Source organism: Melozone crissalis, unplaced genomic scaffold (assembly GCF_028551555.1).
Source record: "Melozone crissalis strain CALT ecotype California unplaced genomic scaffold, PUWL_Pcris_2 ptg000009l_1, whole genome shotgun sequence".
NCBI classification, from domain to species: Eukaryota; Metazoa; Chordata; class Aves; order Passeriformes; family Passerellidae; genus Melozone; species Melozone crissalis.
In genome coordinates, this window is record NW_026535787.1 from 19,789,006 (window position 1) to 19,814,594 (window position 25,589).

The following is a 25,589-nucleotide window of genomic DNA, read 5'->3' on the forward strand; positions in this document are numbered from 1 at the left end:
CATGTCTGCAAATTTACTTTGACACTAAAAGTTTTTAAACCCTGCATTATGCAAAAAGGCAACCAAACAGCATGTGCTGTGTACAAAGCTGGCAGTCACCCCTATAATTTAGCTCACTTAACAGAGTTTGTAAAGCACAGGAAACAGAGCCCTACAAACTGAGGTTCACTGTTTCTACACTTTGCTTGCCATCACTTAGTTTGTGAATTGCTGCAATCACGCTGGCGTGTATGTCCAGTTTTTCCTTCTGCAGATTTATGAGCGCTTCTTTTTCTGCCAAGCATCCTTCTAACTGGGATTTTTGAACTTCCAGAGAAGATGCCTGCAGAAACAAGCAAAATATTATAGCTTCCTCTATTACCAATGGAAAAACACATAATACAGTGAAAGCTGAGTGGCCTGGTGGTGAACTTAAGCAAGTATTTTAAAAGCAGCTTTAAAATGACAAGCTTGTTTCAGAAATCTCCCTCAGCTGGTGCTCATGAGTGATTACAGCTACTGCCACACTGCAAAATGTTGGATACCATGGGAAAGCACCAACTCCTTCATAATCATGGTGCTACCATCTACATTTCATTTCAAGCACCACAACAGTAAATATTTACTGAGAACAAAAGAAATATTTGCTATATACTGGATAACATTGCCTGAAGAGATTAAGCTTTTGCTTCCAGGAAATGAAAACACAGTAAATTTGGTAGTCAGACTGCACACTTTGCATTTGCTGATCAGTTTGCATGTAAAATGAATCTCTGCTTTGTGATTTTAGAGGGAGTCTTGCCTGCAGTCAAGTAAGGCTGCACTGAAGCTTGGGGCATTAGTTTGTGGGGTTTTTTTCTTTTGTTTTTTTTTCTGTTAACTTTATTTTGTTGACTTGGTACAGCCAAAGTAATCTCTCTTTTGAAAAAAGGACACCCGTTCTTGGAGATAAAAATGTTTTTTTACTAGAATTTCAATGATCAAAAGAACCCCAGGTGCATTTTGGTGCATACATATGTACCTTAATTCAATGTGAGAAAGGGAGGGAGAGCAAGCTGACCTACATTTTCAGTAGTCAAAACTACTGAAGAGGAATTCATTACATTTTGTTATTTAACCTTATGCCACAGGTTTGGTGGGTTTTTTCTCTTCCCAACAACATTATGTACTCACATGCCATGCCACACAGAGTCTCATTAGAACTTGATCCTGACTTAAAACTCAATTGAAATTGAGAGAATTTGTTCTTGTCTGCTACTACATCAGCTACTCTAGGGTCTTTAGGTACTTAGCTACCAAAGTACTGATTGACCAACTCTATCAATTAAACAGATACCTAAAACTCCAGTCTCAGGAATGCAGGCACAAGTAATCCCTTACCTTGACACTCAGTTCTTCCCTTGCTTGCTGTGTTTCGCTTAATTCCTTTCTAAGAATATTGATAGTTTGTTCCATATCTGTTTTTTCTTTCTGCTGAGTTTTGATTTTTTCTTCCAAGACGTTTATATTCTGTTGCAAGGCTTAAGAGAATGAACAAATTAGAAGATCAGATATCAAACTTAGAAAACAGATACTGCATTGGCCAGGGAAACAAGGGACTTTTTTATTAATTTTTTTTTTTAGACTCAGCATGGCTGCTAATTGAATTGCTGAGTAGTGCCACCTACTGATGAATTTTAGAGGTTGTTTCCAGTCATTTGCAGAGAGTTAAATTAATCTCTTCTAATTTGCATTTCATACAGAAAATAGTTTTAATGGACATGTTGCAAGAAGATCCTGAAGGGACACAAGATGCAGAGACTCAGTCAAGTCTGGGAAATCAACTTCATGCATCCTTTCTAAAAGATTACAATTTGTATTTGTTTCATTCAACTATTAAATTATGTATCTGTGCCCAACTTTTAAGGTTTACAAGTTGCTCATTAAGATACAGCAGCTTATCTAGAGCCTATAATAACAATATCTAGTTAATACAGTTATTTCTCTAGCTTCAGTGACCTTTAGGTAGGTGACTTACTTGCTATTGTGCCATCTCTCTCCTGCAGCTGTTGCTGTAATTCATTTCTGCGATGTTCACTTTCTACTAACTGTGCAGCATTCCTAAAAGTTCAGAGAAATAAATTTTAATGATTAAAATGAGTTATGCCACCATTTCCCTGTCCTAAGAAACTAAAATGATTTTTGTGATATTTCCTGTTACTGTCAAGAGCTTCATCCATCCTATGAATGTGCATGGTGTGAGCAGAGACAGATCTTATTTCCTTCCTGCCACCATGACCCAGCCACTGCCCTTCTCTGATCATGGTAGGAGCTACTGAAAAGGCTGATACCAGGACTACAAAGGCCAGAAACTGATGCCTTTGATCACAGCCACAGATAATTCAAAATACTGTGGCAGAACTAAAATTGGCATTCAATGCAAGTAAAAATTCCCTGCCATTAGTGATTAAGGATGCTGGGGTTTTAGCTCTTACTGTGCTCCTGAAGAGACAATGCAATTAGTAAAACCTGTTTCAGGTATTATCCCTGTATCTATACACAAAAAATACCATTTTGAACATCTCCTGGATTGTCACACAACACTCAAGAGTGACCATGCCATAAGACAGTGACAAAGCTTTTGTACAGGCCTGCCTCAGTTCTCACTAGTTTGGGTAATCCTCCGTTTCCACACTCATTTAATCCAGAGGTACTGGCATCTACCAGCAGTACAGCTCTGACAGGAGCACTTGACACTCTCTGAAGCTAATCTACCTTTTCCATTACCAGCCAGACTAATTTCTAAGGCATATTCTGCTTGCCACTTGCCTTGCCTAGATGGCATCTGCTGTCACTTTTGTTTACTTGTTTATCCACTTCCTATCTACTAGTTTCTAAGCTGCAGCCTCTAGCAAGAGGGAGGGACATATATTTCCTGTGTCTCCATTTCTGTGGCAGTTCAAGAGTATCTATGTAATAAACTGCTCCTCCAGACTGGCATTAACAAGGGTCAGTTTCATCAGAGTGCCTCCTCAGTTACCCTGAGCTGCATCTTGCACCATTCGATGTAAGTAGCCAAATTTGTTCAGGAGCAAACTAATGTATCAGTATGAAAATTTTCCATCTGAATCAGAACTCAAGGCAGTGATTTGGACTGCTCTGATTACTGACAAGGGTGGAGTGAACTTTCCCGACAGCATTTTATTTCTCAACTGAATACAAGGCCTGCCTATAAAAATATTTTAAATACATCTTCTGAAAATTATGTATTAAATAAAATCTGTCAAGATCCTATATTCCCTTAGTTACATTGGTGAAAGGTACAGCAGACCTCTATCTTAAGTCATCAAAAATGAAAATTTACAATTACTCTTCAAGAAGACATAGGTAATACAGTTTTATAGTTGAAAAAGATGTTTTATACCACAGGCAGAATACCACCCATCATGACTTCTAGGGGAACTTTCAAATGTGTTCATTTAGTAGGGTTGGTTGTTTTGGTTTTATTTTTTTTTCCAACTTGACAATATTAAGAGAAAACATACAGGCTAAAAGAAAATACAAGGAAATTTTTGCATGATAAAAGCATTTAGGAATTCAACAACAACCAAAATAACACCTCCATGCTCTCCCAAGGGCACCTAAGAATTGAGTCATCATCTTTCTCCTCATACTATTGCTGAAGTCTGTCAATATTCCCTCACCAATTGCTCCAACCAATTAAGGAACAAATAAAATAAACCTAAGTCAGTACCTACAGATTCTCATCAAAAATAAATGTATAAACCAACCCTGAAGCATCTTTGGCTAACTCCACTTCTCAGATGTTACTTAAAGTACAGTTGAAAAACTGAGACTAAAGTGCTATTTAGTTTTACTGCTTCACTTGCTTTAAAAAGACCGAACTGATCTGCTGCTTGAGTGATTCATTTAGTTTCATCATTGCTTCCACTTGTTTATTTAGTGAATTGCATGTAATCTGTAGATCTTTATATTGCCTTTCAGTTGTTTCATACCTACAAATGAAATGTAATTGCTTTTGAAGAGAGCTTTTACTTTAATAGTTTGCCAAATAAAAATATTTGATGTAATCTATGCGATCATCCCACTCAAGTGACAAGCAAGGTGTTTTTTGGAAGGAGGGTGTTCAGCTGAGTGTTTTTTGGTGACAGCTGGCTGTTAGTGTGTTAGACGTTTTGGGTTTGTTCTTTTTAAATCAACATACTTAGAATCATAGAATCATTTAGGTTAGAAAGGACCCTTTAGATCATTAATCCAGCACTGCCCAGTCCACCACTAAACCATGTCCCTCAATGCCCCATCTACATATCTCTTAGATACCCCAGGGATGATGACTCAGCCACTTCCCTGGGCGGCCTGTTCCACTGCTTGACCTGGGAGAAGAAAACAGATAAACAAACAAACCAGCCAAGCATCAGAGGATCTCTTACATATCCTGAAGTATTAATGATCAGGAAGGAATCTCCTTCCAGCAGAAAACTTTTAGGAATTGACAAAACTATAAATACCTTCAGAAATTTGCAAAGAGCTAATCTATAACAGTTTGTGTATGTCAGTCATCTTTTAAGGGACCCTATGATCTTCTATAATCTTGTCTTGTGATACTTAAAACTGAACATACTGAAGACAATGCAGTGTGTAATTAATACAGGCTAATGAGGCAGATTTCATGCTCTAAGCAAAGAGCATTTTCCTACCTTCCTACTGAAAGGCAAATTCTATCCCCTGGTGTCAGTTAATTGATTGCTTTCAAGAAACAGCATATATGAAGTATGAAGGTTGTTTTAAAAAGTAAGTTTTTGCTTTAGAAACACATTGTAAGGATTAGAAAGTTTTGTTCCTAGTGTGGAGAATTTAAAACTGTTAGATCCTAGACAGAGGCTGATTTATTTCCCATGAATTAGACAATACATGTTCACAAAGTGTGTGACTGCCTACAGTTCAAGCAAAAATGGAGGCACTTCCACAGTGACCATACTAGACACTTATTCAAGAAATCTAGTAATGAAAAAAAGCTTTACACATTTTCCTCCCTCAAAGACTCCTTTATTGGCAGCAATATGCTTTCAAAATGGTCTAATAATGCTTGATCCCATTATTAAACAAGAAACTTGATCTCAGTGTTATCAGTTTCTTTGCCTTGCTGACACCTAGTGTCAGCTCATGAGTTGAGAAGTCAAAGCTCTCTTAAGCCTTTATTCTTCCAAAGCACGTTCTAATTCAAAATATTTTCTATCTTTATGTTCTTTGCATGTCTCACATATTCTTTTTAGCTTAAGATCCCTAAAGAAATAATGCTTATAAATAATTCAGGACACACAATGTGTCTCCTTCCTCCATACCTCAGTTTTACCTAATTTAAGTGAAATTTGGTAGAGACTTGACCAACAACACCAAGCCCTACATTATGCAAACACACTGATATTGGGTGTTTCTCCAGAACTCTTGCAAGCATGGTATCAAGACAGCTTGTAAGATCAAAGAGAGATATGGAGAGCATGGTATAATGCTAACAGAAACTAAGCATTGTTACTTCTGTGTCTTAGAGAACAATGCTCTCTTTTTATACAAAGCTTGTGCTATTTCCTGAACTGAACCTTCAGCACCTACAATTCAGTTCTCATTCCAGTGAAAGCTGAATGTTAATACATTAATAAATTTAGGTATGTAAATGTAACAAATTTGAGTTCCTGAAAGACCTTATTGACAAGCATACAGAAGAAAAAATAATGACCTTTCCATTTAAGAACATGACACAGCATGTAAGGTTGCTCTTCTAATGTGCCTAGCACAGTAAAGGACATCAGAACTCTTTTCAAATTAAATATTTGTTTAGAGATCCTACATGCCTTACCTCTGAAGGAGATCAAGAGTGGATTTTTTTAGTCTTTCATGTTCTTCAGCAACTGCCTGCAACTTCCTGTTGTGCTGAAAGAGCTGCTCAATATCAGTCTGTGCTCTTTCATATTCTACCTGTTGAGCCTTCAACAAATCGTTAAGCTCTTCATTTTTTCGTTCTGCATCCTTCAGAATTGCAGCAAGAGTTCTTGCCTTTGAGTGGAAAGACACCCCCAAATAAAAAGAGAAAAAAAGTCACATACATTAAAAGGAGTTCTGTTTCTTCAGCTGTATTAGGCACGTTTGAGGCCATAGATCTAACACCAAAATGTCACCATCTACATTAAGAGAATAAATTCCCTCACCTAATATTAACTACAAATTAATTGGTTCACTAAATTCCTTTAGCTCCATTTATAGACAATCTGAGGGAAGAGGGAAGAACAAAGTAAAAGCTGTGGATTTAGTATCCACTAGCACAATCTTTAATGCAATCTTTAAAGAATAGAAATTATTCTCACTTTTCAATGTGCAGCCCAAATACAGACCCCACAAAAGCAAGCTTGATTTGAAAGTTCATCTCTGACCAGTGAATCAAAGGCACAAACAGCAAACAGTTCTTTATATACCAGCAAATTCGATAGAGAATTCTAGTAAGTGGGTTTATTACTTTTTAATATTGCTGAATTATCACTAATGGCTAGCAAATTATAACAAGCAGAGTAGGGTGGTTTTGTTGACGTCCTGTAAGGGAAATGACATTAAAGAAAACTGTGCCAAAGAACAGGCCAGAGGAAAACAGGATTTTCATGATGAAATTTAGGACTGCCTTAACTTGCAAGCACAGCTTACAGGTAAGCAGTATAGTTTTCACATGTGATCACAGTTAAAGCCACCCAGATAATCATTACTCAGTCCCACCTTCAAGTTCCTTTACTAACCTCAGACTCAGCCTGGGCTCTCTGACACCGGTACTGAGCCGTCAGCCTCTCAGCCTGAGCCAGAGCTACTGCCTTTACTTCCAGTAGATCCTGCAGCCTCGTTTCTTTAGACTGCATACAGAGAGAACATTTCTCATTAACATTTCCTGAAAGCACCAACTGCAGCATCCCCATGCACATTAGGCTGTACTCACTGCTAACGCCAACAGCTTCTGCTCGTAGACATCCATTACGTCAGATATCCTCACATCAGCCAAGGGCTCCTTCATCTGTGGAAACGTTTTCCAATCACTGATACTGGGAATTTCAATTTACTTACACAGGTAATGTGCCACTAAAGAGCTCAGTAGTTTTGTGAACTCCCCCTGCCACTAGACTTTTTGAATTCACGTTTTTGTGTCTGAGGCTATCTACTCAAAGATATCCACCTCACCCTTGAGGAAAGTTTGTGAGCAATTGAACTGGTTAGGCTTAATAGGATTCATCTGCAGAACACTATCAGTCCAGAACTATAAAAAGGTAAAATCACCATTCTAAAATCATTCCCCTTGGTTCAATCTTTGTTGAAGAACTAGCAGGCCCCTCATAGGACACCTAAAATAATGTGCCCTAAGATTAACAGCACAAAATGCATATGGTTAAAACTCCTTGTTTATACTCTGCTGCTTTCTCAACATACATATTGAGAGAAAAGGCCCAGGAAAGTTTTTCTAGGATACTGGAAAGGATACTATTGAGGACCTAGAGAGCCTACTGCGTTAATCCAGTGACTTACTAGAGGAAATGCACCATGGATGGCACAAGGAGACCTAAGTGTTTATTAAAGTATATGCCTGAGTCAAGTGAAAATGCTACTTAGATTTCAGGGTGTTTTCTCTTAGGCAGTCCTGCTATAACACCCGTTCTGAGCAGCTGTTCACAGATGCTGATGCACAACCAAGTGCAAACTATGCCAGCTGTTCATACATTGAACACCTACAGAAAAGCCTGCAGCATCCTGAACCACTATGTATGAATGCTTCTTGAAAATTAAACGGGAGACCCTGTGTAGCTCCAGTTCTCAGCTCATTTTTCTGTCCCTAAAGAATGAAACAAGTAGTTTATTTTCCTACTTGCAAACTTAAAATATCTAAAGGAGATAGAAATGACTCCAAGAAAAGTTTTAAGAATGAAATTCCCTTCATTCTCTCTGAACAGTGATACTATGAAAAGTGTTTTCTCAATTATGTTTTTACAAGCATTTGAGCTTCACACAATACACAGAGCTCAAGTACTGGATATTTTAGAGTGAATGTGTATATTGCTTTTGAATTACTAATTAGAAGGGCTAAGAAAAGAATAACTCAACAATTCATAAACAACTTTCACCCTAAAAAAAACATTGAAGCAGATTTACAATCTGTCACGTTACTGTGAAGCTGCTGCATTAGTGCTGTGTAGGTACCTGTGCTTGCTTTGATTTCCATTAATATGAACACAGCAATGCACCCACAGACTGTCATGCAGTCCTGAAAAGAACGATCAAGGGGAGCATCCAGTGGCAGAGTAAAAAGTAAGCCAAGGAAGACTCACCTGACCTTTTTCACTGTTATTCAGGCATCTCTCTGAGATGGTAGCTCTCTGCTAGCTAATGGTACCTCTCTGAGTTTCACTTTTATCAGTTACAACAAAGAGATAAGAGTTGCAAAGCTAAGGCTGGAGGCAATACCACTCATACAAATATCAAGCTGTTAGCAAGAAACTTTCAATTTCTTTATCCAATTTGCATACTGTTCTTTTAAGCCAAAAGAAAATAGAATCAATAATCCATCTCTCACTCTAAAGCAGCTACAAAGCAGCTAACTTGCTTTGAACAGAAAAGGGAAAGAGGAGATATATTCAGTATCTGCCAGGATGCCCCACAAAGCAGCACATGGTATGTGGTTCCTGGTTGGGTGTTTCATTCACAATGCAAGCTGCTGCAGAGGGAAGTAAAACCTGCTTTCTGAAATAATAACAGCACCTTTCCAAGAAGGCCACAAAAGCTGAGCTGCAAATGCTAGAGTCAGCTACAGCCAACAAAAGGAGAATGTCAGTATGCATGTTTAGGCATACGAGAGATGCACCACACTTTTCTAAAGTAGCACAGCATCTCTACTCTATAACAGGCTATTTCTTGGGAAGCAGAGGGAGGAGGTTCCTTGTATGTATCCCTGCAAGTCTGAGCAGTTGGACTGTACCTGGCTCCTGCCTCTGCATCTGACAGCTAAGATGACTGTGGGCACACCCTCTGGAGAGGGCCCTCAGTAAGGAGCCCTACCTTCAGGTGTAGCTCAAGATAGCATCTCTGAATTCTGCTCAGGAGCTCAGTAAAAAGAGCCCACTCCAAACAGACAGGAATCTAAACCAAACTTAACTGTTCCACATACAGTAGTCAGACACTTGGATTTTCATTTCCGCCCCTTCCAGTAAAAAAAGTGTCAAATGTTTCACAAGGGTATGTAAATTCTACTAACCTCTAGTCCAGAATGAAGTTTTTGTATTAATTCCTCAATATTTGAAGCTTTGGAGTCATTACTTGAAGGATAGGATGAAGAACACCTCACTGAAGTAGTGCTGGTCACAGGTGCCTGCATTTGGATTCTCTTTGCTCTGTGCTGCATTTCTTGCTGTCTGTAGGCATTATTTGCTACAATGCTTTCACCCAGCCTGTATAAACATGAGGCTGTTAATGACACAACCTGCTGCAAATAGCATTGCAAGGACTGAAGATGAGATGTACAGCCACATTTGCATTACCACACCTTACAAAGATGTGTGTTGGGCATGTGCTCAAACTGGCCAGAGGTACAGAAAAAAGGGGAAAAAATGTATCATGGCTAACTTTTAGGACAAATACAGAATCTCATCAGAAAGGGTACAGTGCTCAGCTCTTTGGAGCAACAGATCATATCTCTTATGCACCTGAGAAACAGGTTATTTCACCTGTTATTATTCAAATTAACTGGGCCACTGTGTGTATCAAAGAAGATGAAGAAAGCATTAGTAAGGATTTTTATTGGGCATAAAAATAAGATTAAATCAAGAAAAGGCAGAGTGCAACCAATAAACCTCAGTTTTTCTTTGTCTGCCATTCTATTTTACAATACTGTACTGCATACAACACATTTGATTTAGTAAGTTTTAACCAAAATTTAAGTATGAAGATAAAAGTGCAATCTGTTTAAATTTGTATAGGGAAGAGAACTCAAAAGCTTAGGGGAAAAGCACCTATATTCAGGTGCCTGTATGTAATTTGTGGCTGGTATTTTCAAGGCAGGTACCAATAACATGTTTCAAACAAGAATGATAAATCAAGAGCTGATTCTAGAGGCACCAGTTATAAATTTTTTGTTCTTGATAAATTCCTTAATTACTAAGCTATCCCAGCCTCTTCACTGAAGTGCTGTCTCAATTGCTTCCTAAGTGAGCATAGCTTATTTTTATCTTGCATTTACAGACATGTTATTTGGCTGTTCCATTGTACAATTCCAGACATATTTGATTTTATAGATCCTTCTTCTTTCAGCCAGACTATTCATTACTGGCTACTATAAAAATATTTCTTATATCCACAAACCCATATAATTATGGAATAATTAAGATTGAAAGAGACCCATCTGCACACCACCTAGTTCAACTCTCCTGCTCTTAGCAGGCTGCCCAGGACTATGCCTTGTAATTTTGACTCTCTCAAAGGATGAAGACTCCACAACTTCTTTGGGCAACATTTTCCAGTTTGACCTCACCTTACAGTAATTGGGTCTCTTTTCTGATATTTAAAGAGATCTAAAAGGTTTTCTTATATTTCAGTTTGTGCCTACATCTATCCTGTCAGTGGATACCACTGAGAAGCCTGGCTCTGTCTCTTTTGTTCCTTTCTATCAGCCATTTCAACACACTGGTAAGAAGCCTGCAAGTCTTCCCAAAAGTAAGCAAGCTCAGCTCTTGCAGTCTCACCTTGTGTAATACATGCTCATCCCTCAAACTCCTCACTAGACTCACTCTAGGATGTCTGTATCTCTCTTGCACTGGAGAGCCCAGGCCTAGACACAACACTACAGGTGTGGCCTCACCACAGCAGAGCAGAGGGGAATGCCCTCCTTTGCCCTGTCATCAGGACTCTTCAAGTGCAGTTCAGGGTGCTACTGATCATCTTTGCTATTCTTGAAGACAGAAGTTACATTTGTTTTCTTCTAGTCTTAGGAACCTGTCCCAGTCACCATGAATTTTCCAAGGCATTCTGGAGTGGCCTTGGAATGACAACAGGCAACTCCCTAAGCACTCAAGGGCACATCCTGTCAGGTCTTCTGGACTTCTGTATGCTCAGTTAGTTTAGATGTCCAATAAGCTGACCCTGTGCCACCCAGAGTACGTCTTGCTTCCTCTAGGCTTTCCCATTGCTCTCAGGGACATTGCTCTGCCTTTGGGAATCCTTATCAGTGAAGACCAAACAAGGCATTCAGTATGTCAACTTTTTCCATGTCCTTTGTCAACAGGTCCCCTGTTTCACTCAGCAGAAAGGCATACATTTTCATGTCTGGCGTTTGCTGCTGATGTAATGGTTTTTCTTGCTACCTTGATACCTGTCAGGTTCGACACCAGGTTGTGATACAATTTGAAATATTTTTTGTGTATTTTATTACATCTCTGGAAATAAGGACTTCACCAGAGTTTCTCAATAATTTTTCCATTGTTTAAACCACCTTATTAAAATACTACCTGAACTGCCATCTGCCTGTGTCTTAGCCTAATCTGTTCTTTCGTGGAAGATACTGCAAAAGGGTGAGTAAAGCTTTAGGAACTGAAGAATGACACATCTGACAGAGTTCATTAGAGAGAAATCTGATAGTCAGATGAACCCTAAGTTCCAAGCACAGATTTCAGAGAGATGAGCACAGGGACAGGAGTCAATTGCTCCTCTGCTCTCTAGGATCTGACATCAAATGAACACCATCAGCATTGCGATGGCTTCCTCTGGCCTCTGCAGGATCACTGTGGTCTCGTAAGTGCACATAAAGCAGAAACAAGACAATTTTTCTAAAGTTTCTGTGTCTGATAAGCTGAAAATAGTACTCCAAAAAGCATGAATATCACTAAACTCATAAAAATGTCAAATGTAACCAGAGTATCACAGAAATGCTTACGCTAGGGCAGGAAAATCCGGTAAGGGTGCAACCTCAAACAGTATTTTAAGCCCCACTTGGACCCGCTCTCCATGGTCTGATGTTAAAGCAAATGTCAAAGGTGTAATCAAGCGCTGATCCTAAAAATAAATTCGTTTGGTCAACACAAAACACAGCAGACAACAACAACAAAAAACCCCACAAAACACAAACTACCAAAACATCACAAGGCCCATGAACACAGAAATGCTTTATTCAAAACTTAAGTTACCTTCTTGAAGGTTGCCCTTCTAAGTTTCTGGGCCTGAAGTCCACAGAAGACATGTGATTTTAAAAGAAGTCTATACTTCTGAGTACTTGAAATCACATTTTACATTAAAGGCAACTCAACAGGTAAAGAGGGTAGTTAATTTCTGCAAGTTTTCAAGTGCTTGACACTCAACATAAAAGGTCACTAGCAGAAGTTATAAGGATTAATTGTGGACTGTAAAACTCATGTTACCCATTAAATTACACAATTCCCATTCTAGAAGCAAGAAGTGTTTGACTCTCTGGACTGCTTTTCCATCTATAAAGTAATAAATTAAGGTATCATCTGACCAGAAACTCTTTTGGCCATGCAAAGCTCCAAATTAGATGTACATATTTAATAGTAACCAAACCCAAAAGTGATTGTATTGCTGTGGTAATTGTTTTCTAGTTTGCTACCTTTAAACTGCAGTCATAATGCAGTCTCAAAAGGATCATTCTTACCAAGCAGCTAAAATATGATTTCATATGCATTACCAAAACAAATGATGAGAGTAAAAGCAAACTACTTTAGAAGTTATTTTAGAAGAATAGTGACACAACCTTTAGGAATTGTGCATAAGGGACTGTACTTTCCTAGAAGCTTTACCACTTCAGAGACAACCATGCAAAACATTTATAACTAAAACTACTGTAGTGCAGTGACGCTTTATTTCACAGATACATTTCATAAAACATTTTAAAATCGTACCTGTAACATTTTGTAGAAGCTGACCTTCATATCAGGTACATCCTGCTGCAATCTGCTCATAAGATCAAGTGTTTTCAAAATAATATCAGTAGCAAGTTTGCTTTTAAACATCCAAGTAGAAAAGCAAATTGCGTGGAAAAAAAAAAAAGGTGAGATATGTCAAATCAGCACTGACAAATCCAGTCAATTTAAAAAAACCCTAATAAATACCTTCACAAGGAAAATAAATATATCTAGCAAGGCAATGATGCTAGAACCAAAGAGATCATACTGAGTTCCCTGGATGTGTGCCTGAGCTTCTCCAGCATGTCAAGGATGGCAACAGTGAAGACCAAAAACACCAATTCCAGTTGAAAGTGAGGAGGGTTTAATTATAGGTCCAATTATATTTCACTGAGTTTTGGCCAGGGAAACTGGCTATAAGTTATAGCTATAGCTAAGCTATAAGTTATAGCTAATTTATAGCTATATTCACTTTTAGCTATAACAACATTGAGCTGAAAGAAATGTGCATTTAATTTTCAGTACAACAATTGAAAATTGTTGCCCCCCATAGCCAATTTTGAAACTCTGATCACATAAAATCAAAATGAGAAATCACATGCCATGAGCAGTTCTAGTAAGCTTTCACTTGGATCAGCCTGAAACTACTGCATGGGGTTTAAGGTCATTATTCCACATAAGTGGATCTCCAGCTTATGCCAAAAACATTATCTGAATAAACTGACCAGCAAGATTACTTTTTAGTCCACAAAATACCAAGTTTAATTTAATATCAACATTGATTTAAATGGTACTTTCAACTACTATATTCTTTTCATTGCAACAATATCACAACTCTCACTCTAGTCATGTCTAATTAGATTTTAGATAAATATGTGTGCTCACCACATTTTAGAGTCCACCAATTTTGTCCCAAAGCCAGTATCAATCCCACAATAAGGAAACTGGTGTTCTATCAGACATGTGCATTGGCTGGCAGTCAGCACCTTCGAGACATGCATTTTCAGTGTGTCATCTCTGCAGAGCAGTAGGCAGAGTTAAGAATAAATTCAATATACCTATGCCTAGGTATTGGTACCAAAAGGCAATATTATATAATAAGGCTAGGGCCAAAAAGCTAGGGCATCAAAGCACAAGAGCCTCTAAAAATGCTTGTAATACCCAACAACATAAAGCAATTAATTCATGCCTAACAAATCAAATATGCTTCACTTTTCAGTTAATACATACACTTATTGGAAACAGACAGTGAAGGCAAACCTTAATAACATGGGTGGCATAAAGAAGCATAGTCAGCAAAAGGCAGGGACCAGGCAGTCCCCAATACAAGAGTCAGTTACCTAGAAGTGAGCTAGCACAGACTTCTCCACAGAACTCAGCTTAAATGCAGGACTACACCCTGCAGTTATGTCCCCCTTACTAAACTTACTGTGGACACTAAGGACTCAGTGAGGAGTGTAAAATTGTATAATTCCATGTTATTTTTTGTAGTTTCTCTTATCTAAGTTTGTATCATATTTGGCTGGGAGTTGCACTTGTCTTAGCTAGGCAACAATACTATATGGATCAAGAAGATGGCTGCCCAAATTTCCCCACAATTTCAGTGGAAAACACTCATGTTTGTTTTTGATCTGCAAATGGCTTCTGTTCTGTTGAATAGCCACAACATTTTATCCTGCACCACTGTATTACAAAATAATTTCACAGCAATTAGAAAGCTACTTTAGATCTTGCAAGACGACACTCCTAAGTAAAATTAGGGCAGATATTGTCATTAGAAGCTATTAAAGTGACTCAAGGTGAACATGTCTTTTAATATCTTAGAGCACATCATGGTGGAGGAATAATAAATCAGTTGCCAAGAAGCACATTAAAAGGATATTTGTGAGGACATTAATAGCCTTGACCATTCTTTCACACTTTTTCTTCACTAATAGCTCATCCACAATCTGTTCTGGCATCTGAAGATGATCAAGAAGAACAGGTAGCAAAAGATCCATAAAGTGTTCAGCTGATTTACCATTCTTATTGTTGGTAACATCCTGTAGTAAAGACATTTTATGTCAATATTGAAAAGTACAACACAAGGAAGCCAAGCTTACTCTACCCCTTCCTGCACCAGTCCGTGTTCCTGCTTTCCCAGCCTCTTGCTATTTCAGGCGTAAGATGGCTGAGCAGTATCATACTGGAGGAGGAAGTTTACAGGGAACAGAAACAGCAAGAACTTCCTCATTTCTGTAAGTCCTAGGAAGGAACTCTGATAGTGTTCTGCCTACCTCATGACTTCATAAACTGCCTTGTCTTCCACTTACAACACAGACATATTTCTAAAATACTGCATGTCTTTAAAAGAACGGTTGTTTTGTGAAGTATGTTTCTTCCAACATAACTATTATACAATGAACTTTATTACAGGTATTTTTGTATGCGCTATTTTTCAAGTCAAACTACAACAGTTTATATATAGTTTACTATAACTATAACAGTTGCTTAAAAATAATTTAAAAATAAGAGCTACTAAGAAGCTCTTTAAACTCAGTTATCAGTCTCGGTACCTCAAAAATCTCTTTGAGTAGTTGCAATGCTAGCCCTGAACAGTCTTCAGAGCCTTCCAATGGTTGGTTTGACAAGTGCACCAATGCAACAGATGGTTCAAAACTCTTTGAGCTAGTCCCAAGTCTGGTGTTTGCAGAGCCTGGCAAGCCAGCTGGTTCCAGTATCGCCTGCCGCAGGGTGTGACGCAGTTCTAGCACAGAGCAGAAGGCAAGCAGCAGCTCTAAGATCTGTGTGAAGTGAAGAAGAGTTCAAATACTTTTAAATCAAGAACTTATACAGAAACTGCAGCTCCCATAACACAAGTCTAAAGAGATACACAAGTTCTATGCAACTTCTTTCAGCACTAGAGTTTTTTGAGGAATAATTTCCTTTCTTTAAAGCCAAGTCAGCAGCAGAAACAGTTCACTGGACTGGTGAAGGCTTGTGACCGTATTCAGTGTATTGCATTCTTCTGACATGACTGCTGGCTAGTGATACAGTAAAAGTACAAACATGTACACACTCAGCATGAAGAAAGCCATCAAAGAGAAAAACATTCTGAGACAGGAATGGATGCACATCTATTCTCTGAGCATGCACAAAGAGAAAACCACCCTGGAAAGTTCAATGTCAACATGCCTCTCTAAACTAAATAAACAGCAGCAAAACCACACAGAGAGAAATAGTAGTGTCTATTATTAACTAGGATGTGTAACACATTAATAGAAAAAAGCTCCAGATTTGTTTCACAGATATATTTAGCCCCAACATTTTCACATTTCATATTTTAGCCTCTAGTGACAGATAGCCAATGTTTCATTTACATAAGGTAGTAGTGACACAAAGCTGAATGTAAAAGTCCACTGCTTAAACAGAAGCGGCATCTATTTGTTCAGCTAAGGCAGGAACACTTATTCCTACACATTTGGGATTAGCATCAGGGTTCCCTGATCACCAGCTGAAGTCTGAGTAGTATTAATTCAAGGTTTAGAGAGCAAAGTGGGATATACTGCATTCCTGGTAGATGCCAAAATTTCTAATAGCCAAAGCACAAAAGGTGTTTATGTTGGCTTTTTGCCTTTACATCTGTTGCCTGAAAGCAGACACACAATCTGGCAAAACCCCAACATTACAAATTCAACCTGACAGCCTTTTGAATAACTAGAAAATATAAACCTGGTGAATTCTCTAGGTCATTTAAGAGTCCTGAAGACAGTGTATTTCATGACCAACCCTTGTACACAAGGAACCTATTTATAATAACAGAAGAGAAACTAGTTTAGGAATGTAGCCTCAGCCTTTAACAGAAAAAGTATAAATACCTTAGATGATGAATCAGGATCCCTTCCATGAAGAAGATCTAATACTTGACCAAGGCAAGAGGTGAAGTGCTTGTACCTATAGCATGCATAGAGAAGAAAAAAATTATAAACCCGAAATTTCAGCACATTTAGACATTTACACCAAGTGATGAATGAAAGTGCCCTATTCTCCTTCTTATCCCCAAACACTTCAAGTACAGTGATGGTTTTGATAACATAATTTCTACAGCACAAGCATTAAAATATTTCAAGTTATTTATCACTAAGAATGAAAGCAAATTCCTTAAAATAAGCTATGATTTTTCAGCTATGTTTACTGCTTGATTTAGATTAATAATCAGCACCTAAATTCTGCTAGTGGAAAATTTGCAAAACTACTAGTCAAGCCCTCCACAGAACCACCCTCCCCAATAAAAATATTACTTCTTGTAACTTCAACTATATAACACTGTAAAAGGCAGGATAGCTACTCATCCTGTTGTCTGACTACCAACACTGTCCAGACAAAACATTACAAACATTGCAGAACAGAGTATTCAATGTTCCTTCAGTGACAATGAAAAAAACAGGTTTTAAGTCACAGTTTTGTATCAAACTAGTAACCCAGCAACCCTTTAGATTCAGATATAGCAGTTATAATTATAATCAACTAGCAACATTCAAAAAGCATCTTGGGATTTTTTTTCCCCCTAGTGTTTGGTTTAGAATTCAAATAGCGTACAGCAAAGAAACTGAACTAGAGCTTAGGAAAAATACTTTTAGGAAATGGAGCCATACCTGGTAAGATAATCTGCCACTTTGGGGTTCTTCATAAGATCCATGAGTAAATCAACAGAATATTTTCTTGTTAGAGTATCTCCATTTACAACAATATTGAATATTAACTGAAATGTCTGATGGATATTTCGAGCGTGAAAGAGCTGGAAAGAAGAAGAAAGTTATGTATAGTCACATATTTTGCTGGGGGTCTTGCTCATTAAAACTAGCTGGAATTCAGATTTTATTTGGGCAGTATGACAACTGGTTTTATCTACAACTTAAGAATAAAAACAACTTCAAAGACACACTTACTTTTTCTCCTACTTCTTCATTTAGGGTAAGGCTTGATAACACCGAAAGCGCAAACACAACCATAGTCAAACTGCTGTGAGCCAAGAAACTTATTAAGGTACGATAGAAACTCTTCACATTATTCTACAGCAAAAAGGAGAAACAAAGATATTACAAACCCATCAAATTTACAGGTCTGACATATTTATACATAAGCCATACAAATAATGAATAATACAAAAAAATGTTGGTATGGTAACAGTTCTCTGAGAAAGCTATTTCATTGTTCTGCTGACATTGATGTTAATGTTCTCTTTTCAACCTGTATAAGGAAAAATGAGAAAAAACACCCCAAAACAACAGAGAACCAACGAAGGAAGAAATTCCATCATTATTTTAAGGAAAGATGAGAAAGTCATTTTGCTAAAGCCCATAAGAGAAAATAATCACTGAAAATTGACTCCTATCCCTTCTCTGACTAATGATCAGATCTGACAATATTTTCTCTCTTTTTTTTGCCCCCTGCCTCTTCCAAGGTAAACAGAACATTTGCTTTTATGTACATTAATTTCTCTTTCTGAACTAAAAAATAAAATGTTTCCACTGATTTATGAACATAGAGGAACCAAGCAGTTCAGATATCTATATGTATTTGAGGGTTCAAGGACCCTGACATGAAGATCAGTGCTATTTTACTGATTTATCTTTTGAAAAGCAAATCTGCTTTTTGCTTATCAAAAATCCACCTATAATCTTTATGTTTTAATGACATTTAGTTTTCTCTATGGAAGAATGATCACATTTTCAATTCACTTTTCAGCTGCAGAGAACAGCTGCAAAAACCAAACACATAATACAAGCCAGGGCAACTACACAGCAATATACCAAAGGAAAGAGGATACCCAACTTCCTGTTCTGCTTGTTATTTCCTCCAGCATGGAAGAAACAACTGCCCTTCGGCAGAATAAGCAGAAAGTGTTAAAGTGCTGAAAGTGTTAAAGAAGTACTAAGGTACCTAGTAGAGTCAATTAACTCTTACCCTTAAGCTGGAGAATCGTGACACAAAAGCAAAGCTCTTACCGAAGATTTTATCTGACTTTGAACAGACAAGTTGTGACGACAGAGGTTTGCCAGGAGTCCCAAACACGGTATTGTTAACTCATCTTCAGTGGATTGACTTAAAAGAAAAGCCGAAAAGATGTTTTCATTGAAACATCCTGAATTTAATTACAAGAAATAGAAGGGTGGGGGCTGGGAGAGCTGGGTGGTGGGGGGACTTATATTTTGTTTTGTGTCTTGACAAGAGCTTGTTTTTTAATGAGACACCATTTCATCATGCAAAGAAAAATTAAAACTGTAATCCATGCAGTGTGGGCAGCTTTTAACTGAGTAGATCTGAAAAAAACCCAAAGTATCAGAGATCACTGCTATCAGAGGTTGTTTATTACATATAGTTGTAAGTTTCATTAGATTTCTTACAAGAGCACTTGAATCAAATTTTTATTAATCTAACAGGTCTGCTCCTAGTGACGAGCATGAATTTCCTCCTGGCTTTTCTCTTTATTAGCTCCCTGCTCCCACAGATGTGGAGGTGGGCTGAGGCCAATTAATATTCCATCACTCAAAGTCCCACAATCACTACATTTGACAATCTGCAACAAGTACATGGTTTTCAAAGGAAAGTGATAACTTCAGAGCACAGCTCACTCTGGAGACCAGGTTAGTACAGTACTCTAATAGTCTTCAGAAAGTTTAGAAACTTAGCTTGCTGTTTCCCACTAGAAAAGACACTGAGTACACACTTACACATGATGCATTAGAAACAAAATTAATCCATCGATGTTGGCACCGCCACAAAAGACGGGAACGTTGTAGGTTAGTCTCTGCAGCAACTGAATACCCTGAGGAAACAGAAAGCTGTTTACATGCTTGTCCTACACCATCTCAGGAGAAATGTTACAAAAGATGAAACTGAAAGGACAAATATCAAAACAACACAACTTAATTAATTTTCAGACTCTAACATTAACATAACAATTACATAAGCTGCTGCAAGCACATTGTAATGTCCTAACATACTGATGTGCTTAGTAAAACTCCAAAAATATTATTAAGATTTTATTTTGACAGAGGAGTTAACTTTTCAGCCCATTTGATTCCTTAAGTTTTAGCTTTCATATTTTTCAGATTCTGTACTGCCTTAATGTGTAACTCTGAGCCTTATACTAAATGTTAGTAAGTTCTCTTCTCAGGGTAGATAGACAAAACAATCCTTTTCCAGCTTGGGAACCAGCTTCAGGCCCAAAGAGCATAAATAGCAGTGAACTGAAAAGAGCAAACATGGAGGATGGGACTTCATAACCTGAAGCTGTAATTGCACAATTAACCCCAATATGTAAATAGACCAAAACTTATAAAAGTGTGAAACATTGTGACCATTTTAGGTCCATCTTGGGTGTAGTCCTGACCAGGCTCTTGTACTGCCCAAGGTGTATCCTTTTAAGGTCTTTTAATAAATACCTTCTTCCTTTTTTAGCTCTGTCTAGTCTCTGTTTCAAGTCAGCCTCTCAAGGCATCACATTCAATTCTCCACCTTTGCCTTACCAGCAAGTTCTCCATTCTGTCAGTGATAACCAGGCTTTGTCCTATTGAAAGGTCTAGAAGTCTCACCAAAATCCAAAAAAGCACTTTCAAGCTCTTGTAGAAAGGATGCCTACAGGAAAACAGGTTTGCTCTAAAGACTGCCAACTGATCTAAGGGTAGCAAAGTCCTTCTACAGCACTCTTCTGGCACATAACCGAAGTTAATACACTCAAACATGACAAAAATCACACCAGAGGTTAGCAGTTGAAACAAAACCTCAACATTTAGATATCTAAGAGCTTCAAGGTTTTAAGATTGGATCTATCTGGTGACTGCAAAATCTCTCCTATTGACTGGTAAGTCACTTGGATCCCTAGATCTTGTGGTATTCCCAGTGCTTTGAGAAATACACAAATCACAGGAATAGAGATCTTTACTGGATGCCTGACTTGTTTTCCACACAACAAGAGCCACAGGACTACCAGTAAATTAATTTTCTGCTTTTCAGAAAGAGACAACAGGCAAACAGCAAGTACTTGCTGAAAGCTTAGAGGAAAATCTGTGCATATTTGAAAAAAATAAAGCAAACTTTAAGGACAGGTTAAAATTAGTGAGTTCAAACTGATAGTCAGACATTCACTTAAGCTTTGATTAGTACAGTGCCTGGCATTCACTGGCAGATAGCACTGACCAGAAAAAAGGAGGCCACACATGCTCTGCCAACCTCTCATGAAAACAGGCAGCCACAACTTTCCTTTCACTCCTTCACAGTTACCTGTCAAAGTACTCCTTAGACAAAATGATCTCCAGGCTTGTGTTATGAAACGGCTTTTGTCAGGAGAAACAGCCAAATACCTCAACTGGAAATCAATCTTCTGAGCTCTCAACAATGACTTCTTGAAATAATTTTTAAAAAGCAGCATTTTTTTGGTTGGTTGTTATTTTTGCTTTGTGGGATTTTTTAGGGGCTCTTTGATTGGAGCAGGTGAGAAGCCCAGTAAGAGTAAAGAGAGTACAAAGAACTCTATAAATTGTAAAATTCCTGTCACACCTCATATAGCAAATAAGGTACACAGCTAAGATCAACTTTCGCTTGACACGTTATTTCCAATAGAGCTTTTGAAGGGTTATTATATGCATAAAGTATAATGTTCATTATGCAACAGTAGCCAAACATGATGAAGCAGTAGTTCCTTTACCTGTACTAAGACTGGGTCACTCAGATTAGTAGAACTTCGATGAACCACTCCTGCCAGCACGCTGGTCAGATTGTAGGTGTCCTGGAGAGCTTCTCTAGTCTCTGTGTCTGAAGCTGGAATTTGGGAATTATTAGCAAAAGAAACTGTCTTATTAGCTACCAGTTGAAGCAAAAGCCAATGTTTTTGAGCAGTTCTTCACCCATGTTTTAAAGGCAATTACAAACAAATGACAGCTCCTACGCTCTTGCCTCTCTACCTCACCTTTGGGCATACAGTTAATTATAACACTAATCCATTTCCTTAAGATGGTTGGACACTGAAAGAATAGTCAACCTCCAACCTACCAAGTTTCATTTCTGAGATCTTGAAACCTGCACTTCAAAGGCTTAGATCTTAATGAGCTCAGTTTCTTGCCTCACGCTATGGTAGAAAGGTAGACTCAAACTGATAACCTGATAGTGTTATCTAGCATTAGTTAAATAAATAAATAGAAGCCAGTTCTGCTTAGGCAATCTTCAAAGAGTTGTAGCAAAACAAGTAGAGCAATAGATCATTTGGAAGAGGACTTAATTCTTAAAATTTTCCAGAACCCTATAACAAATTTCACAGTAATTGTTCCAAAAGCATAAAAGGAAGCCCAGAGAGGCTTAAACTCCATGAATCAGAGAAGATAAACAAGGGAGCGTCATAAAGGACTCAGATCTTCAATAACTACTCATATATGATGAGAAACTAAGCAATGATGGCAAAATTTTTCCCTGTATATATAGGTTGTGCTCTGAGCACAGAGCTCCCTGGATAATGAAGTCCCATTTCCATGAAATAGAGGGGAAAAAAAAACAAAACCAAAAAGGCATTTCAATACACAAGCAAAAGGCAGTAGAACCTCTTTGCTGTTGGGAAGCTTGATGCACATAGGCCAGGCTATTGGAGCCCACACTGCCAGCAAACACTCCAGAGAGGTAACCTGAGATGATGACAGTTGAGGATTGTTGCAGACAGGTAAAAGATGTTATAAAAGAAAGGTCTTATAAAATATGGCTTAGGCCCTGCTACTCTAGCTAAAGCTAGCAGTAGCTTTTAAGTTCCCATGTGAAGAAATCCTAAGAATGAGAATTTGTTTGCATTACAACCTATTCTTAGAGAGAAAAATAAGTGGCACCTGCATAAACAATAGATTTGTCCCATGAGAATCCACCAAAGATATATGTAAACACCTGTAGATGGAGAGAGTCTTAACACCTACACACACAAGCACTTTCTAACCAACGAATTAAGGAGCAAGAAAACTACTAGCCAACCAGAGTTGAGCATGAGGTCTGTGAAAACTGTGTAAAAATAGTTATGAGAATAAAGAATTGGCTTCTTCTGCACGAGGAAACTGAGTCCCAACTGATTGTTATTACAACAGAGGATGTGACACCACTTCTCCCTATCCTTGCACACCCTAAGCACATTTCTCACTTGATTAAAAAAGTAGTCATTTCCAGCTCCAAAAATAAAGGACAAGAGAATAATTTCTCACTCTACCCAGTGGATAAATTCTCAGCATGATCATTGTCATTCAGAGGGATGACTTCAAATCTCCTTCTCACTGCAAAACTTCTTAATAGGTACCTTAGCCAAGCACTCCACTACAATGAAAAATACTTCATCTTTCACACCTCATGCTTCTTGCAAGACATTAATCACCCACAACACAGACAGATAAGACAGCATCTGTCTTATCTTCCCTTGTCCAGACAAAAGATAAAAAGTTCAGATGCAAACCTTACCTAGCTGTGATAGCAAAGTAACCACAGACAAGACCAGAGAAGGGTTTATATTAGTGTCCTCCAGGAGCTCTACAAGGCAACTGAGACATTCACTTGGTAGAATCTGGTTTGAAGCAAAAAAACGGGTAAGCTTCAGTCCGGAGATAACCTGGAGATGAAAGGAGAAAAACCTTCCTTACTCAACTGCAACAATGTAATTGACACAAAAGTCGTTGCACAAGATTTTGTCCTACTTGACAAACTGAGAATGTAAGTGTCATTGTATTGGGACATTGATGTTCACGTGTGCTGGGGGAAAAAAAGAGGCAGAAATGGAAAAAAACTGTTTTCCATTCCTTTATGCTTGGAAAGTACCAAGTTTATTTATTTTGAAAGAATAACCATGTCACAATCAGCCTGCCTTCCAAAGGTGGCACTCCGCAGGGAGGATCTGCAGGGGCACTCAGGGCTGGTTTGGGAGGACTCTGTGGCTGGAATGAAAAAATGGAACCTGAGCTAGTGGAACCCTTCATAAGAAGAGGCCAAAAATTATATACCTGTACACCAATACAGTCAGACACGATTTTTATTTTGCATATGGGAGACACATAATGTTGCTTTTGTATATTCCCTCTGTATCTCCTTACAAGGGATATAGGGAAGAAAGCAAAGTCAGATACTAACTCTCACATAAGCAATTAAAGCAATTAAATGAAAATAAAAAGCAATTAAAATAAATCTGTATTTGAAAAAGTAACTTGGAGATTAATTCAAAGGCCACCACATAAGTTGTACACAAAGCTGTACCTGAAGATCAGGGAAATGAACTAGTCCACTTCCTTAGTAAAAACACGTCTAAATACGTAGCACGGAAAATTCCAGATGCAAGACCAATTCGTCATTCACACGCTATTTTTTAAGCTGTGGAACGATTCATGCGGGCCACAATTTAAGGGATAAATAAAATTTAGGTCCCCTGTAACCCACACTATCTGCTTGCCCTGGGTGCATATAGACTCACAATACACCTCTGTAAAAACACAAACACACCATAAAACGTTATAACAACAGATACCACAGCACTCCCCACGCCCCGCTCCCTCCGCGCCCCGGCACGGGCGCCGCTCCCACCTCCAGGCTGCGCTGCAGGAGCGCGGCATTGTGCGCTGTCCTGGCGGCGCGGTACTCCGTGGCTGCGAGGAGCAGGGCCTTCATGCAGCTCGGGGGGTCCATGGCGGCCCGGCCCCTCAGACTCCCCACCCGGCCCTCACTCGCATTTCCCGCCGCCGCCGCCATCGTGACGCAGCGACCACTGAGCGCGAGCGGCCGCCGCGCGGCAGCACGGGAGACGTCGCCGCCGCCGCCATCTTGCTTAAGGGAGGCTTGGGGCGGGTGGCGAGAGCCGGGGGAGGAGCCGCGGGATCCGGGGAATGCGGGCGCTTGCACCGGTGATAGCGGCTTTAGGGCTCACGTGCCGTCGGGGCGACCCAGAGAGATGTTTTTCCTAAGCGGAGCTCTGTATGGTCGGGGGGAGCTGAGTCTTCCAGCCGCCCAGCCTCTGGAGGGCCGCCTCCGATTGAAGGCATCTTCCCACCTGGCGCCCGCGACCCTGCCTCGCCTTCCTGTTGTCTTTCTAGTACCCATGATCCTTTCCTCTCCTATTCGGGAGGGCTTAAGCCTGGCCAGAAGCCAGCCTGCCTCTCCCGCGAGAGAGGCCAGGGAACCACAGGTGGGAGGGGGAAGTTTTAGCAGTGTCCTGGCGATGGTGGGGACCGAACCCGGGGCCCCGCGACCCGGGCGCTCGTCCCCCTCACACAGCGACTCCCGCAGGCCGCTGCGGGCACAGCGCCCGCTCCCGCTCCCTGCGCTGCATCAGGAATCCTTTCCTCGTACTCCTTGCAGCTGGAGTGCCCGGGGACAGCGGGGTCGTGCCCTTCTTGGACCATGTTCTTTCTTCCTTACACCATGTGCTCGAAGTTCCATTGTACAAGAGGTACAAGAGGTTCCGCGCCCCCACTACTCAACGCCCGGACATGGACAAACACCCACTCACCGACCCACCCTTTGGAAGCCGGCAGGTAGATGCTGCTGTGTGAAGCCTTTTGAACATATTTTCTCAACTCGTGCACTGATTGTTTTCTGTCATATTAGGCCTGCACATATGTGTAGGAACGTCTATATCGGCCTCTGTATTTTCCTATGTCCTTAATAGGACAAACATTGCCGTAAAGTACAGGCGAG

At 39.3% G+C, this 25,589-nt stretch overlaps 1 protein-coding gene across 2 annotated transcripts; it reads right to left on the minus strand.

Annotated features, from left to right (window-relative positions):
* Positions 1–70: 70 nt before the first annotated feature.
* On the minus strand, positions 71–24,581 carry CIP2A (cellular inhibitor of PP2A). Of its 2 annotated transcripts, none has more exons than XM_054270410.1 (22): positions 24,480–24,581; positions 23,370–23,517; positions 21,595–21,707; positions 19,619–19,713; positions 18,893–18,989; positions 17,834–17,956; positions 17,540–17,682; positions 16,763–16,838; positions 15,461–15,688; positions 14,788–14,947; positions 13,791–13,932; positions 12,903–13,002; positions 11,924–12,042; positions 9,254–9,446; positions 6,953–7,027; positions 6,759–6,869; positions 5,834–6,030; positions 3,865–3,974; positions 2,652–2,678; positions 1,997–2,062; positions 1,360–1,499; positions 71–322 (listed from the first exon to the last, which is right to left on the minus strand). In XM_054270410.1, the coding sequence occupies exons 1-22, from the start codon at positions 24,579–24,581 to the stop codon at positions 152–154; spliced, it is 2,736 nt and encodes a 911-aa protein (XP_054126385.1). In that variant the 3' UTR covers positions 71–151. The 2 variants fall into 2 exon arrangements, with proteins under 2 accessions (XP_054126385.1, XP_054126386.1); XM_054270411.1 differs by lacking the exon at positions 2,652–2,678 and adding an exon at positions 3,114–3,117 and having other exon boundaries at positions 1,997–2,079.
* Positions 24,582–25,589: the final 1,008 nt, after the last annotated feature.